This window comes from Podarcis vaucheri (genome assembly GCF_965113315.1).
Source record: "Podarcis vaucheri genome assembly, chromosome: 1".
In the NCBI taxonomy this organism is placed as follows: Eukaryota; Metazoa; Chordata; class Lepidosauria; order Squamata; family Lacertidae; genus Podarcis; species Podarcis vaucheri.
Genome location: NC_138759.1, coordinates 54,222,394 through 54,239,775, shown reverse-complemented (window position 1 = coordinate 54,239,775; position 17,382 = coordinate 54,222,394). Strand labels below are relative to the sequence as shown.

The following is a 17,382-nucleotide window of genomic DNA, read 5'->3' as shown; positions in this document are numbered from 1 at the left end:
TGGTTTCCTTCGGTTCCGCACATTGCTTAGAACACTGCAGGGGGGAAAAGGGGTCAGCAGGGGCCCAAGCCACCCTAGCAGGGACGGAAGTGATGGAGAAGGGGAAGGTGCCATCACAGTATGCTGATCTCAGCGACGTGTTCAGCGAGAAGGAAGCTGACCAACTACCCCCGCATAGGCCCTTTGATTGCCAGATCAATTTACTCCCTGGAGCACAGCTTCCTGTAGGCAGGTTGTATGCCATGTCAGACAGGGAGATGCAGGAGTTGCGAGCGTTCATTGACAAGAACCTGAAGAGAGGCTTCATCAGAGAGTCCAAGGCAGCGGGGGGTAGCCCAGTGTTTTTTGTGGATAAAAAGAACACGGACAAGCCGAGACTGGTATGTGACTTTCGGGCCCTAAATGCAGTGACAGAGCCGGTGGCTTTTCCTATGCCCAGGATTGATGATATTTTGACCAGGGTGCGAAAAGGAAAGATTTTTACAAAGCTGGACCTAAGGGGGGCGTACAACCTGATACGTATAAGGAAAGGGGATGAATGGAAGACCACCATGTTCACCCCTTTGGGGGCATTTGAATATCTCGTTATGCCTTTTGGATTACAAGCAGGCTCCGCGTGTTTTCAAGCCTTTATGAACCATGTACTGGGGCCTTTGCTCTACAAGAATTGCGTGGCCTTCTTAGATGACGTGTTGGTGTATTCGGAGAATGAGGAGCAACATGTGAGAGACGTCAGAGAAGTGTTGAGCAGGCTGCATGCCAACAGACTGTGGGTGAAACTGGAGAAGTGTCAGTTTCATACCAAGGAGGTGGAATTCCTGGGGTACCGCTTGTCAGACAAGGGGTTGGCCATGGACCCCGGCAAGGTTCAAGCGGTGCTGGAATGGAAAACCCCCAAGACTAAGAAGGATGTGCAGAGGTTCCTAGGGTTTGGAAACTTTTATCGTAAGTTCATCCGAAACTTCGCTCACCTGACGGCGCCCATCACGGACTGTCTCAGCAGCAAAAAGAAGTTTGTTTGGACGGGGGAGGCGGAGCGAGCGTTTGAGGAACTGAAAAAGGCCTTCGCCTCTGACGAACAACTTCTACATGTGGATTTACAAAAAAGCTGAGGGTCGAAACAGACGCTTCTGACAGAGCCATAGGGGCGGTGCTTCTTCTGCAGCCAGGGAAGGAGGGGTCCGAGTGGCGACCGTGTGCCTTCTTTTCGCGAAAGCTGAACAAATCGGAGAGAAACTACACGGTGTATGACCGGGAACTTCTTGCGATTTATGAGGCCTTCCGGAGATGGAGGCACCTACTAATTGGTGCACAACAGAAGGTGCAAGTACGCACGGACCATAAGAATCTAGAGTATTGGAGAACTGCGCGAGTGCTCAACCAACGGCAGTTGAGATGGGCCCAGGAGTTCTCCAAATTTAACTTTGAGATTTGTTACGTACCAGGCCAGGAGAACGTTAGGGCGGACGCTCTATCACGCAAACCTGAATATTTGGAGGGAGAGGGTGCACCCGAAGAGACCCATGTCATTCCCGAGGATCGCTGGGTGTGTGGGGCGGCACTGGTGGGGCTAAGGGAACTGATAGAGGGAACGGTGCAGGATGAATATGCCCAGGACAAACTCAGGGGTCTCAGGAGGGAGGGAGACAAACCCGGGGGTTTTGAGGAGAGAAACGGGGCGTTGTACTACAAGGGAGCGTTATACGTACCTGAAGGAGAATTGAGGGAAAAGGTACTCAAGCAACTGCACGATAGCCCCACAGCAGGGCATTTTGGGCAACACAAAACCATGTGGCTGGTTACCAGGGAATTCTGGTGGCCCAAGGTCAGGGAAGATGTGCGGGAGTATGTGAGAGGGTGTGACCGATGTCAACGAGCCAAGGGGGAGAGGCGGGCACCGGCAGGTTTATTAGAACCACTACCCACGCCGGAAAGACCATGGGAGGCAGTGGCAATAGATTTTATGACTGATCTGCCCAGGTCCAAAGGGAAGACAGCCATTATGGTTGTGGTAGACCTGTTAACCAAGATGGCCCACTTTATAGCCTGCTCACATGCGGTCACAGCAGAAGAAACCGCTAAATTGTTTGTGGAAAATGTGTTTAGATTGCATGGTGCCCCCTTGAGGGTGGTTTCGGACCGAGGGAAACAATTTACTTCCAGGTTCTGGAGGAAGCTCATGAGCTTATTGCATGTAGAGGTGAATTTCTCAACTGCCCGTCATCCAGAAACCAACGGGCAGGCGGAAAGAGCTAATGGTGTCCTCCAGCAATATTTGAGGTGTTATGTGAATGACAGAGAGAATGATTGGGTGGAGAAGCTGGCGTTGGCAGAATTTGCCTATAACAATGCGGAGAACGTGTCCACGGGAATGAGCCCTTTTTTGGCCAATCACGGGTGTCATCCCCGAGCCTTCCCAGGGGGGGAGGGGGAGAACTGGAGCGTTCCAGCCGCAGAACAGTTCGTTGAAGAAATGGAAGCGATCCATCGCCAGCTCCAACTTAATTTAAACAGGGCGAAGGAGGAATATAAGAGGCAGGCAGACAAAACCAGAAGGGAAGGAGAAAGCATTAGGGTGGGGGATCAGGTGTGGTTGTCCACCCAAGGGTTACCATTTAAAGGAGGTTGTAAGAAGTTAAGACCCAAAAGACTGGGCCCATTTGAAGTCACGCAACAGGTCAACCCAGTGGCTTTCAGACTCCGGTTACCTAACCACATGAAGTTGCACCCAGTGTTCCACAGATCATTGCTGTCACCGTATATAGGGGACAGAGAGGGGAGGGTCAATAGGGGACCAGCTATGGAGGAAAAAGAACACAGCTACCATGTAGCGGAGATTCTCGATTCCAGGTGGAGGGGAGAGCAAGTAGAGTATTTGGTAATGTGGGAAGGGGAGCCGGAGTCGGAAAACACCTGGGTCAGGGCAGAGGATGTAGATGACGAGGTTTTGATTGAAACTTTTCATCAGAGATTCCCTCGGAAACCCCAGCCAGTGGCGAGGTTCCGGAGGGAATACTTCGCCACCACCGACGAAGAAGAAGAGTTGGAGGGGTTCGCTGATTCCGAGGTGGAGGAGGATTCAGCGAGTCGGAACGAAGACCGATGGAGGGAAATGTTCGAGACGTCGGAAGATGAGGAGGATTCTTTTAGGGGTTTCAGCTCCTCACCGCCCAGAGGAGAGAGAAGGGGCGGGGGAGAGGGGGGCCCTGGAGGGGAGGTGGATGTCAGGGAACTGACATCGGAGGAAAGGGAAGTAGTAGGGCTCCCAGAGACTGGGAGAGAGTCAACAGCTAAAGCAGGGACCAGTAGGGGGAGCGCGGGGTCTCTGGAGGAGGATCTCAGTAATGCTGAGAGAGACGCAGCAGCCCAGGCAGGAAGCAGAAGGGGAGAGAAAGGGGTGAGAGACACCTCGAGCGAAAATAGCGGGGAGGTGTCAGAAGCAACTGCAGGGAGACCTATGCTTCGCCGGAAGCTGTCACGTCGTGAGTCCAGGAGACGCGTTTCCGTTAAGGAACTTCTTTGCTGGAAGCGCTTCCGCAGACAGCCACTGTCGGACTCTACAAGTGACTAGAGCAGACATGTCTGAGGAGCTCTGTCACACACAGAGGTTTGTGGGGTCGCACAAACTCTGAAGGGGCACTATGTTAAGCACAAGCAGCTAATCATCCCTTGACACCTAGAGTCAAGAGTATGAAGTCCCCCTTTGTCAGCCTTCTTCAAGCTGCAAGTGAACTCCAAAAAAGTAATCAATTAGTTTCTAAGAAGTCCTTAATGCACAAAATTCAAGTGTGACTGTGGCCCACAAGGTTTGCCATATCACATTTGGGTACACGTGGAAAGAAAAACCTAAAGGTGTGGATGTGTGCATGTGCGCATGTATGCACACCATCTGGGTCAAGTAGATTTGGGTTTCATTATAATGTACATTATAGAGATGCCATACATAATGAAAGGAAGCCTGTGACTGAAGTGGAAAGCTGCAACGTTATCCTAGTTCCACACCCAGCCACCCTTCAATTTGCCTGTTATCCTATATACCTGAGGGTGTGCGTAATGGCTAAACCTTTCATTTGGCACGTCATTTTATTCGGTATAAAATGGGATGGAAAAAGTTATGTAAGAGTTTCCCCCCAGGAACAAGGACTTCCCAAATGGAGATTTCTTCCAAAGAGGGAGTGATGGGAAAGAATTGACTATGCAAAGCGATTTAGTGTGTGACTTGTGGAAATATTGGCCTGGTGAAATTTTCATATTTCTTCAGGAAGTTCAAATGAAGTGGCTGTTAACTGTAGCTGGGGTTGTGGGAGAAGTGTTACTTTCATGGACTGATCAAAATCCAAGTCCTCATATGAAGTTTTCAAAAATAGATGAGCCAGAGGCTTCCTGAGAGAGATTTTGCAGTGATACATAATGAATGCCTAAAGCTTTTAGCTCAAGTGTAAACTCAAGGCAAGCGTACAGCATGGGTAAGAGACAAGAGAGAAACATGCATCCCAAGGGAAGTTCTCAAGCTTCTTTCTGCGTAGAGATTATTTTTCATGTTATATTTTTATAAGAAATGTTGCAGTTGAATCTGATATGTTGCATCAAGCGTCAGGCTGTGTTGTGCTTCACAGCCCCCAAAGCTGTTGTTCTAGCAGTTGATCTTTGCAAGGTTGTGTTTTAAAAAAAACACAAAAAACACTGCACACTCCTTGGAAGACTTAGAAATGAGCTTGCTGTGAAATACCCCTAAAGCCATTTCACTTGCTGCTTGATAAAATAGTGGGGTCCGTGGTGTATATTTGAATTTCGGAAGGCTACAAAAGAGTATAAATCAGACTTGGTGTACCCATAAGAAATTCCTTTGTATTACGAATCTGCCCCTTCCTCTTTCTCCACCCACATTGCAACAAAGGTAAAGGGGGAGGAGAACTAAGTACTGCTTGATCTAATTTTTACTGAGGACCAAACTGGCACCAGGGGGACCTTTCCTCTCATTCAGGTGGTTAATGCGCTCATCTCCCTGGCCACAGTCCGAGTCCTGTTTCCCCAAGCCAGCAGCTAGACAAGGGCAGACTACGTGATGAGTTTCATGTTTAGTTTGACCCTCAAAACATTCCAGCATGCAAGTCACGGTATTATTTGCAGATACAGATGGGGAAATGAGGCTGAGAAAGAATCTTCTCCCATACCTTTGGATAATGAAACTGTGGATGGTCTTTTTCTCCATGTGAGAGTGTGGTTATTGTTATTGTTTATTACTATGTTATGTTTTGTGTGTTTTTGTGTTTTTATATTGTAAACCGCCCTGTGATCCTCGGATGAAGGACAGTATAGACATTAAATAAATAATAATAATAATTTGCCCAATGACTCTGGGGCAGAAAATCTATGTCAAAGTGATGGGGGCAGGGAGTCCTTGGCAGGGAGGCCAAGTGAGTTGGTATGATCAACAGTGAATCCATATGATCAGCAGAATGGTTTGTAAAGTAAAGCCTTGCAGTTTTGCAGTCTGGCGTGTCCCTGGATGTTTTGTTGATCTATGGATTTGGCAGATTTCTTCCAGTGTAGCTGCAGATTTCCTTTGCATGGCGAGGACAAATTCCTCACTCAGTTTGATTTATCGTTTTGATTATTTTGAGAGATTCTGTCCCAGCTGTTTGCTGTAGATGTACAGTGATTTGTCTGCCTTTCTTTTTCTCTCTTTCAGTTCTTCATGTTTATTTTGCTAATCTTCCTGGCAGAACTCTCAGCTGCAATCCTGGCTTTTATCTTTAGAGAAAATGTAAGTATTACAATGTTAGCATGGCGCCCTGCAGATTTTGGTTCAGGTGGACTTCAAGTTAGAAGGTTATAAGCTTGCTGAGTTGATATCTGTTAGGATGGCAGTGGACCAATATTCCCATTATTACTCCTGGTCTGAACATCATGCAGTTACCTGTTGAATGCAAGCAAAAGAAACTTGTGTCAAGTAGATGGTTTATGTGCTCATACTTTAAAAAAAATCATCCTCATTAAAATTGAACTAGCTTTAGTTTCATAGATCAGAGACAAAATTAATAACAGTTTGAGAGGTTAAAAGAACATAGCACAGCAGGATAGAAAGAAGTAAATTCATCATAAGTTATTTCATTTTGGCCAGTATGAAGAATCTGTCACATGCATGCTTTTCCAAGTCTGCAGTGCAATGCTTATCTGTCCAGTACCACCTGTACTGAAAACAGAGCTTTAAATCAGCTCAGATAGACCAAACATTCCTTTAATAAAACTGCTATCATATTTAGGCTGCCATTTTCCTCTTGTCTAGAGGATGGACTAAGCTGATGCCCTATCACAAGTCCATTCCATCTTTATATGTGTGAGTTTTTCAAAAGAATGCACAAATAAAATCTACATTTGAAATGTATGCATTTGTATGCATTTCTTAAGTAAAACACGCTTTTTACTTATATGTATTTTCAATGCATTTTCCTCATAAAATATGTATGTTTATTGTCCATAAAACCCATGTTTTTGTGCATACCTTCTGCTTACTAAAGCTGAATTGCAAAATCTAACTGCAAGCAAGTTCAGGAGTGCAGATTTACCTACAATTCTCTGTGATTCAAAACAAAATACAAAAAAAGACAACTACACATTCCTAAACAAAGGGATTGGGGTTTTTGCTTTTACATGGGGGGGGGTGGTCCTCGGTTGGGGGTGGGAGACCTGGAGCAATGACCAAAGCTTCCTAGGAACACCCAATTCCTTAGGAACGCTACTGTAAGTGTTGACTTGCAATATAGGCAAACATGAGATACTTCTCCTTTTTTTTGCTTTCACTTGTTTTCTTGTTGCAGTTGTGAACACAGGAACCCCGCATTTACACCTTACATAGCCTAAGTTAGCTGGTGTGTCCTGGTGCGACTTCAGTTGCTTTTGTCCATTGTTCTATTTGGCAAATTCAATTTCCTGCAAAAAAGTTGCTTTGCTTTTGTGTTTTGCTTTGTATTTATTTGGCTGTTTTCTGGCACAAATCTGCAGCCTCATTTCTGTGTGTTTGGGTTTTTTGTTTTTAAAAAGAAGAGCTAAAGATAGAGACATTTAGCAAATAAACCTGTGGGAATGGCAGAAAAACAAAGTATTCACTAATAGGGTGAGAATGAGAATGACACAAAGAAGCCTGTGGACAGAAACTTTGGCATAGTGTAACCCAGTGCTCTATAAACACAGGGCTTGCTTTTAATTCCCCCATGTTTAAGGAAGTAGGTGGTCAGATTTTTAAAAACATTGCTAGCCCCAAGAGCCCATTGTGTTCTGTAGTAAGCTGCAGTGTAAGCTTCCAAGGGGCATTTTGGTTCACCGCTGTGGGAGCATGAATAATGGTGTGTCTGAAACATATACTTTTCACTTGAGGTACAAGAAAACGTAAGATTTTTCCCTGTCCATGTAGAAACATACATACCTGCAGTTCAAACCATGCTCAAGGTTGCCTACCACATGAAAAAATTACATAACGACAACATAACAAAAGTAGTCATAATAAATGAAACATTTTTTAAAAAAAATACACAACTAAGCCAAACCATTTCCACATAAATCACAAGGGCTAAAATAAAGATACAAAAAAATCAGCAGCAATAACCCCCAACCACAACAGCCTCTGCCAAACAGCACCCTAGCCTAAGAGTCTGTGCAGCAACCTCAGCTTTCGTAGCTGGAGTCAGTCAAGACCCAGTCCTCCCAGGCCAGATGGAAAAAGGCCTTTGTGAGTATTAAACTTTCCATTCTAGTCACTCTTCATTTTTCTCTGGCCTTTCTGATATCAACTGTATGATTCATAGTGTTACCAATGAGCTCATTCTCCTGTTCCTTTATTCTGCCCATATCACCTCTCCCTGCCTCCCTCTTAGATTCTTTCCTTCCAAGATACAAGTTTTGGCCCATCTCTTTCTCAAGGACTTTGCAAATTCTGCAGCTCCCTGTTGCTAATTTATTGCTTTCTTAACACCCTTTGTGAGGGCTAAATAATTGCTACTAATAATAATGACACATAGTAACATTGTTACTAAGCTTTCTACCATCAGTTTGGTGCTTTTTTAACATATGCAGATTTAGGAAGCTGTTGTTGCAGGTTTGTGTGACTGATTAAACACATAAATTTGGGAAGACTCAGTGGTAAAGCAACTACAGAAAGTCCCAGTTTCAGTCCTTGGTATCTCTAGGTAGAAGTAGACATTCCTGCTTGAAACCCTGAAAAGTTGCTGGTCTGACTCAGTGTAAGGCAGCTTCCTATGTTTCTATGGGCTGTGGAACTGAATTGCATACATTACTTACGTTGTACAGTGGTCACAGTGAAATCCAGTAGCTTGATCTTGTGCAAAAAAAAAAATTAAGATTGTGGTGCTGCATCCTCAACAGGGCTCAGATATGTACCTTTATTTCATTTTGCAGTTGGAACCCACTTCCAGTATTCAGTACTTCCAATTGTTTGTCACAACAGCCCTGAGAACCTTGGACTTACTCCCCACCCACAAATATTCCCAGTTCTTTGTTCCATCTGGCAAGTTTTCTCTTGATGTCCATAATCTCTCCTGTCCTCTAGCTGTGCATTGCTCTGAGGCTTCTCTTGACCCTCCAGAGCATATTTGGGGAGTACATGGAAAGAAAGGGGCTCATTGCACTAGTGAGAATCGTTGGGCTGGCTTCCGCTAGCACAATAATTTAGTTGAACAAGAACCCTAGTTGCTTTTTTACCCCAAAGTAGAGTTCACATTCTATTGCTTATATCCTCTTGTTAGTAATACAACCCACCATGTCTCTAGGTTCATGATCTTGGAAAGTGTGCTTCTGTTCATAACATGTGTAAACACTTGTGTTTGGGTGCCCATGCTATCAGGGACATATGTTATTACCTCTGTTTCCATGGGTTTATTTCCTTAAACAAGATGTACTTTGCTTTGTGACTTAGAGAAAAATGTATTTTCTTTCCTTTAAAGATCTTCAAGATCTTTACCTGTAGTAATATATTGCAGTATTTCAGTTGGTTGCTCCCGTTAATGAATCTGTTGAAAGCAGAACAATCATCTCCCCCCCTTTTTTTTTTTTAAAAAAAGCCTTTTACTGGTTTGACAGGACTAATTGTAGTGTGTTTTTTATACAGAAGAAATTAATGAGGGAGCAAGTATAGTGTAACCTTGCAGCAGACTTAACAAGGATTTAACATCGGTTTAATTTTTCCCAAAGAGGCTATGTTTTCACCATTATTATTTTTTTAAAAAGACCTTAAAATAAGTAAAGAAGTGAGGCTTAGAAAGTCAATGCTGAAAGAGTCATATCTGTCCAAAGGTTAGAAGGAAATAATGTCTCTCTTCTCAGCTGGTGTTCTCTGCAATTGAACAGAAGGGAAATAACTGCACTTTGTAAGGAGTTTTAGATACCCCGTTTCAAGTAGCACAGGCAGGGAGAAAGCGTAATTGTGTCTTGGGGGCAACAGCTATTGCTCTATAAATAGTGACCACTTCCTGGGGATCTGTTGGGGTCTGGTCAATACAGCTCTTGTTTTCTGAATTTGTTGAATTCTTTCAGGACAGTGCAAATAGAAGACCTCACACATAGTAGAGGAAAACCACACACTTGCACAAGCTGTTACATTTAGGTATCAGCAGTCCAGGTGTGCATGTTTTTCTTTCTGTGTGTCTATGAACTATGGGGATTTGATTTCCTGTGATTGTACAGTGTTTTTGAGCATGTTGCAGCATTAAGGGAGGCAAACCAAAAGAATAGACTATGGGTGTGGCTGTGGAAACTATCCTTCAGGCACAAGCAGCATTCATTTCATAGAATCATAGAATCATAGAGTTGGAAGAGACCACAAGGGCCATTGAGTCCAACCCCCTGCCAAGCAGGAAACACCATCAGAGCACTCCTGACATATGGTTGTCAAGCCTCTGCTTAAAGACCTCCAAAGTAGGAGACTCCACCACACTCCTTGGCAGCAAATTCCACTGTCGAACAGCTCTTACTGTCAGGAAGTTCTTCCTAAGGTTTAGGTGGAATCTTCTTTCTTGTAGTTTGGATCCATTGCTCCGTGTCCGCTTCTCTGGAGCAGTAGAAAACAACCTTTCTCCCTCCTCTATGTGACATCCTTTTATATATTTGAACATGGCTATCATATCACCCCTTAACCTCCTCTTCTCCAGGCTAAACATGCCCAGCTCCCTTAGCCGTTCCTCGTAAGGCATCGTTTCCAGGCCTTTGACCATTTTGGTTGCCCTCTTCTGGACACGTTCCAGTTTGTCAGTGTCCTTCTTGAATTGTGGTGCCCAGAACTGGACACAGTACTCCAGGTGTGGTCTGACCAGAGCAGAATAGAGTGGCACTATTACTTCCCTTGATCTAGATGCTATACTCCTATTGATGCAGCCCAGAATTGCATTGGCTTTTTTAGCTGCCGCGTCACACTGTTGGCTCATGTCAAGTTTGTGGTCAACCAAGACTCCTAGATCCTTTTCACATGTACTGCTCTCAAGCCAGGTGTCACCCATCTTGTATTTGTGCCTCTCATTTTTTTTGCCCAAGTGCAATACTTTACATTTCTCCCTGTTAAAATTCATCTTGTTTGTTTTTGCCCAGTTCTCTAATCTGTCAAGGTCGTTTTGAAGTGTGATCTTGTCCTCTGGGGTGTTAGCCACCCCTCCCAGTTTGGTGTCATCTGCAAATTTGATCAGGATGCCCTTGAGTCCATCATCCAAGTCGTTGATAAAGATGTTGAATAAGACCGGGCCCAAGACAGAACCCTGTGGCACCCCACTAGTCACTCCTCTCCAGGATGAAGAGGAACCATTGATGAGCACCCTTTGGGTTCGGTCAGTCAGCCAGTTACAAATCCACTGAGTGGTAGCATAGTCAAGACCGCATTTTACCAGCTTCTTTACAAGAATATCATGGGGCACCTTGTCAAATGCTTTGCTGAAATCAAGGTAGGCTACATCCACTGCGTTCCCTTCATCTACCAGGCTTGTAATTCTGTCAAAAAACGAGATCAGGTTAGTCTGACATGACTTATTTTTCAGAAATCCATGCTGACTATTGGTGATCACAGCATTCCTTTCTAGGTGCTCACAGACTGTTTGCTTAATGATCTGCTCCAGAATCTTCCCTGCTATTGATGTCAGACTGACTGGGCGGTAATTATTTGGGTCCTCTCTTTTCCCCTTTTTGAAAATAGGAACAACATTTGCCCTCCTCCAGTCTGCCGGGACTTCGCCTGTTCTCCAGGAATTCTCAAAGATGACTGCCAGTGGTTCTGAGATCACATCTGCCAGTTCTTTTAATACTATTGGATGCAGTTCATCTGGCCCTGGAGACTTGAATACATCTAATCTAGCCAAATATTCTTGTACTATCTCCTTAGTTATTCTGGGCTGTGTTTCCTTTGCTGAATCATTTGCTTCAAATTCTTCAGGTCGGGCATTGTCTTCTTTATCGGAGAAGACTGAGGCAAAGAAGGCATTGAGGAGTTCAGCCCTTTCTGTGTCCCCTGTTTGCATTTCACCATCTTCTCCTCTGAGTGACCCCACTGTTTCTTTGTTCTTCCTTTTGCTACGAACATACCCATAAAAGCCTTTTTTGTTGCTTTTAACCTCTCTAGCAAGCCTGAGTTCATTCTGTGCTTTAGCTTTTCTGACTTTGTGTCTACACGTGCTGGCTATTTGTTTGAATTCCTCTTTGGTGGTTTCCCCCCTTTTCCATTTTTTGTACACATCCTTTTTTAATCTTAATTCAGTTAAAAGTTCTTTAGATAGCCACCCTGGTTTCTTTAGGCACCTTCCTTTCTTTCTTGCATCCAGCTCACCTAGTGACCTCACAACTCACAAAGCTTTCAACATATGTACTTGGTTGGGTGGGTGTGACACTTTATGACTGCAAGGAGCCTCACAGAGCATTCTGAGAAGCATATTCTATAAGCATTGCATTTTACAATGGCTATTGCGGCACCCTTGGTGGTCTTTCTGATATTAGCGCTGTGGCCCAAGCATCTGCAACTTTGCAAGGGACTATGGAGTGCACCACTTAGATCACATAGTCTCCACTGACTCTCCTAAATGTATTGCTGCCCCAAGTAGTGTTCCTTGTGTTCCCACTGTAGTTGAGCCAGCCCAGTCTGCCATATTAGCAGGGACGCTAGCAGGACAAGTAGGACATGTGCTGCCCATGCTATTCTTAAAGGTAAAAGGTAAAGGGACAACTCTGGGGTTGCAGCGCTCATCTTGCTTTATTGGCCGAGGGAGCCGGCATACAGCTTCCGGGTCATGTGGCCAGCATGACTGAGCCACTTCTGGCGAACCAGAGCAGCACACAGAAATGCCATTTACCTTCCTGATGGAGTGGTGCTTGTTTATCTACTTGCACTTTGACGTGCTTTCAAACTGCTCAGTTGGCAGGAGCTGGGACCGAACAACAGGAGCTCACCCCGTCGCAGGGATCCGAACCGCCGACCTTCCGATCGGCAAGCCCTAGGCTCAGTGGTTTAGACCACAGCGCCACCCAAAATATAGGTCTTTACTTGGCTATAAATGGGGTACCATATCAGGCTGCGTTCAGGTAGGGGGAACCTGGAGAAGAGACTCTGCAGAAGGTTGCATATGATGATAGGAAGCTACCTCATATAGAGTAAGACTCTTGGTCCATCTATCTCAGTATCGTCTACAGTTTAGAATCTATACTGAGTGGCAGCAGCTTTCCAGGATTTCAGACAGGGGAGTCTGCTTGGAGATGCTGGGGACTGAGCCAGAAAACCATCAGATGTAAAGCTGTGGCTCTTCGCCATCAGGTGTTGTGGGCTACAACTCCCATCAGCTCCAGCCAGCATGGCCAGTGGTTAGGGCTGATAGGAGTAGTAGTTCACAACACCTGGAGGGAACCACATGAGCTATCCCTGACCTGGTGACAATATCTTGGTCACAATGCTTCCTTAAAAACCAGCATAAACTTGTGAGGTGGGAAGGTTTGTTTGGAGGGCGGGGGTGGCCAGTTGGCCAAGAATTACCACTTGAACACAGGGATGTACACCATCCCTTCGGTTCAGTGTCAAGTGCTAAATCAACTAAGTGGGTGGATAAATATTTCCTAAGATAAATATTTGGAGTGGTGGTGAAGAGGTAATGTAACATGTTTTGGCCTACTGTTACTTCAGGCAGCCGAGCCACAATATGATGATGGAGGTAGAAAGTTGAAGGTAATTAGTTGTGCTGAAGTAACATATCAGAGCGAAAGGATATTAAATATCCTGGCAAGTGTAGAAATTATTTATTTGAGTGCGGCACTGTTCAGTGTAGATGCAGCCTCTCTGAACTTCCTTATTAGCTTATTGGCTTGTGAGGTGGTATTATGCTTAATGCTCTGCATAGCCCGTCTCCCTCTTGAGACAGATGTAATTGATAGACGCTTCACTGTCTGCCTTATGCTGCAACACAACTTTTCCTTGTACAACATCTTGTGTCCAAAGCTCTCACAGCACTATATGGGGTTAAATTATATAGTTAGAGGTAAATAATTAATAGCAGAGGGGAAAGAAGAAATTAAGAACCACAACAAGGCTTAAGAGAGATGTTATCTGCTGAGATTTGAAGTAGGGCAGATAGCACTGAAGCAGACAGGCAAGGAATTGGTTTCAAATGGCTGAAGCTGTTAGAGGAGAAGAGCCTTCCCTTGAATAAAGCTCAGAGGTTTGGAGAAGAGAACAGAGAGGGGAGCAGCAAGGGAGAGTCAGCAACAGTTGAGAAGAGCTCACAGTTTAGAGGTTTAAAACAATGTTAAAAACAAAGTGGTTTTCAAAGTGAAAGAGCAAAAACCACTATTAGAAGTTTAGAACTTGAGTCTTATTAAAAATGAAGTGAATGGTGAGGTTGTTGATTCACCACCACCACCACAGAGAGTGATGTTTTCTCCTCTAAAAGAGATCATGGGCAAGTCCCATAGTAAGAAACAGGTGAAAGGTTGTTCTCTTACAAGTGACAGCACTACAACAATTGCTGCTAGGTGCTATTTGTCATGTGTGAGGCTCATCGAGTAGCAGCTGGAGGCTGCTTTTCGTCAATAACTGCCACAACTTACTAAAATACCTCATTAGGAAGATCAGCATATTAAGGTGGTGGTTGTGCTCTCAATTGGAAGAAGATAAACAAGCTTTGTTGTAGCTGTGGAAGAATCCATTCTTCCTACTCTGCTTAGATCAGTCTGGATCCTTTTGAGAGAAATGACCTTCCACACATCATGAGCCAAATGTTGCCTTTCAGAAAGCTCACACTAATAGCTATATGGCAGGGCGATGCTACTCCCAATTCATTTCAGCTTTCATAGCAGTAGCAATACCTGCTGAATAACTTTTCTGCTGTTTAACAATTAGAGGCATAGATGTGCCCTTCAGCGCCTGAGGTCAAGTTCATATTGGGACTGGCAGTAGTTCTTTTTTTCTTGTCATTTCAAAATTTGCCTGTTCTTATAGTTGGGAGAGAAGCTGCTTTCTTTATCACCTCCTCTCCTCTCCTCACCCCCTTCCTTCTTTCTATAATGTAGGAGCATCCCAGGCACAAGGGGAGTTTGCAGAGGGGGAGGGAATGAGAAGATGGGGAGGAAGGTTTTTCTCCCTGCTGCAGCAGCAGGCAGTTAAGGAGGTGGGTAGAGGATCTCATTTTCTCCTTGGGCCCCCAAGCAGTTCTTCTTCAGCTCAGCTTGCATTCCAATCTGGAGGGAGGTCTGCTTAGAATACACATCACAAGAGTGCCAAATTTGTATGCTGACATAGGTAATTATGAGACTCAGCAGCAGCACTACAGAATACTGCATCTATTAATTCAAGTATTTTTATGCAGTAAGGAGAGGACACAGAGAGACCTTCGCAGCCTAACACAAACCTCTAATAAAGGAGAGAAACAGTGCTTGGTCAAGTGCTACTGATTTTAGACTGCTTTGTTTTATGGATTTTTTTTTAACACTGAAAATAAGCCGTGTGACTTATGTTATTAACTGCCTCCCCCCCCCCACCTTTGTCCAGATACTTGGAACAAAGTAAAATGTTATACTAGTGAAAGGAAGGAGTTTCTTTTCTGGCCAATAAGCACAATCCCAGTGCTGGGCTTTGTTTTAGGTCAAATCTCATAAAAATCACAAACACAAACCTCAAACATTTCCTTTGGGATCACGCCTGTCAAAATAAAGGTTTCACTTTATATTCAAATGACTCTTTTGTTTCAGAACTGGTCAAAGGAAGCCAATTGGGACTATTACCAACTGTAATATTAGTTTCAAAGTCTGCACTTAGGAAACAGACAAGCATCAATAAAAAGTCTGGGCGGCTGTCTCCGCAGGATGGGAGCCTGGGCGGGTAAATTATGCAAAAGAAGGGAAGGGAAACACAATGCTGGAGCACATGGAGTGGCACCTTCTAACCCCGAGGCCCCTGACGGTGCACTCGAAGGGAACATGGCCTCTTCACATTGGAGTTGCTGGAGGTGTAGCTTCAACAAGCCCTCTGTGACTTCTGTGAGGTCTGCAGGATTTCCATTAATTTTAGTAATAAAGTTCCAGGGAAAAGAATATAAAAAGTAAAATGACCCCCCAGTGTGTTGGTAGCACATGTTGTATTACTGAGAACTTGTTAAGTCTTGACTGTTAAGTGCTCATTCTGCTTAAATGCTAAAGAAGCGTCAGAATGCTCTATGTGTGTATGCATGTGTTTTCACCTACCTGGTTAAAATTTGTTCTGCTATACTTCTGGCATGACTAAGGGCTCATCCACACTTTCAACTGCTGCTTCCCCCCAGGAAAACCTGTGGTTTAGTGCTGAGTCAGAACAGACTAGTTTTCTGCAGATTGCCATTGGTTCTGATTTAGCACTAAAGACTTTGCCAAGGGAAAGTAGCAGGGCTAAGGCAAAAATGCTTGGACCCTTGACTAGAAGGCACAAGACAGGCAGAAAACTCCTTGGGTCCATGCTTTCACGGGACAAACGGATCTGTGAATGAGCGCTAAGAGGGATCTAGAAAGTTGGTTCTAGCAGTGACCACGAAGGGTACAGTGGTACCTCGGGTTACATACGCTTCAGGTTACGTACGCTTCAGGTTACAGACTCCGCTAACCCAGAAATATTACCTCAGGTTAAGAACTTTGCTTCAGGATGAGAACAGAAATCGTGCTCCAGTGGCACAGCAGCAGCAGGAGGCCCCATTAGCTAAAGTGGTGCTTCAGGTTAAGAACAGTTTCAGGTTAAGTACAGACCTCCGGAACAAATTAAGTACTTAACCTGAGGTACCACTGTACTCTTATGAGCAAGCAGCTTTCAGTAAATTGCTATCATTTCGATTGAGATTCTTAGTTTATTCCCAGCCTTTATATGAGGGAAGTGGCCTGAACTGGTATTTAATTTTCTGTTTTTATTTGTAGTTGTCATTCACCATGACAGTTGAAGATGAAATTAACAAAACTTTATGAGCATTGAACATGTACAGTGTTAAAGTATAATTACTGTCTGTAAAACTGGAGAAGCAGTGGAATGAGACAATACTGGGGTTGTTCACGCACCATGCTAAACCATGGTGTAGCACTGCATGAATGAGACTCGGCATACCTGAGCAAAGCATAGAGTTCGCATCCTTGCCCCTTTTCTCTCCTCCTTCTGAGCGGCTGGGAGGAATGCTTCCGTCTAGTTCAGATGTACTTTTAAAGAACCTTCATTTACAGTTTTGATCGGGCCTCCTGGTTCAAATGCCACACTAAAGCTGAGATTACCTTAAACTCAAACAAAACTTGACAGATGTCTCCCTCTTGGCTTTGCAGGAAGAGACGGGAGTGCATGAGAAAAGTACAGTATTTCTCCAGGGTTTCCCAACCTCACCTGGGACCTTTGTATGCAGAGCATAAGCTCCACCACTGAACTGAAGTCTTTTCTCTCAAATTATTAGGTGGGAGGAGTGCCTTGAGCAAACTTCAATGGGATATGAAGCCCCCTCATGCCATGGCCTTTTCTAGCTCAGAATAAAGGATATGGGTCAACTATCAATTTATCAGCAAGCATCTCTCAATGCTGGCTATTCTGGACCCAGGTGGAATTAGCACCCCGTCTCAGTCACAAAAATTAAGACGACCTTGTAAGGTTAATATATGATGTGCTCAGAGCATTGGTAGCATCTAAGCACTGCTAGCCACTATATTTCTGCACTTTGAATAGAAGGCATGAATCATATCTCGTTTTGCTTCATTCTGTATGTTGCAGTTGACCAGAGAGTTTTTTACAAAGGAACTGAAGAAGCACTATCAAGGCAACAATGACTCTGACGTCTTCTCTTCCACCTGGAACTCGGTCATGATCACAGTGAGTAGTAGCTTGCCGAGTGCATCACTGCAGATGGACCCTGAGCC

The 17,382-nt window shown here is 44.5% G+C and overlaps 1 protein-coding gene across 7 annotated transcripts in view; it reads left to right on the top strand.

The window, feature by feature from the left end:
* TSPAN18 (tetraspanin 18) overlaps positions 1 to 17,382 on the top strand; it is a 162,350-nt gene that overhangs the window by 138,345 nt on the left and 6,623 nt on the right. For all 7 annotated transcript variants that reach the window (XM_082226889.1, XM_082226885.1, XM_082226888.1 and 4 more), the window contains 2 exons: positions 5,693 to 5,767; positions 17,237 to 17,335. In XM_082226889.1, the coding sequence (XP_082083015.1) occupies positions 5,693 to 5,767; positions 17,237 to 17,335 (174 nt within the window). The remainder of the gene's footprint in view (positions 1 to 5,692; positions 5,768 to 17,236; positions 17,336 to 17,382) is intronic.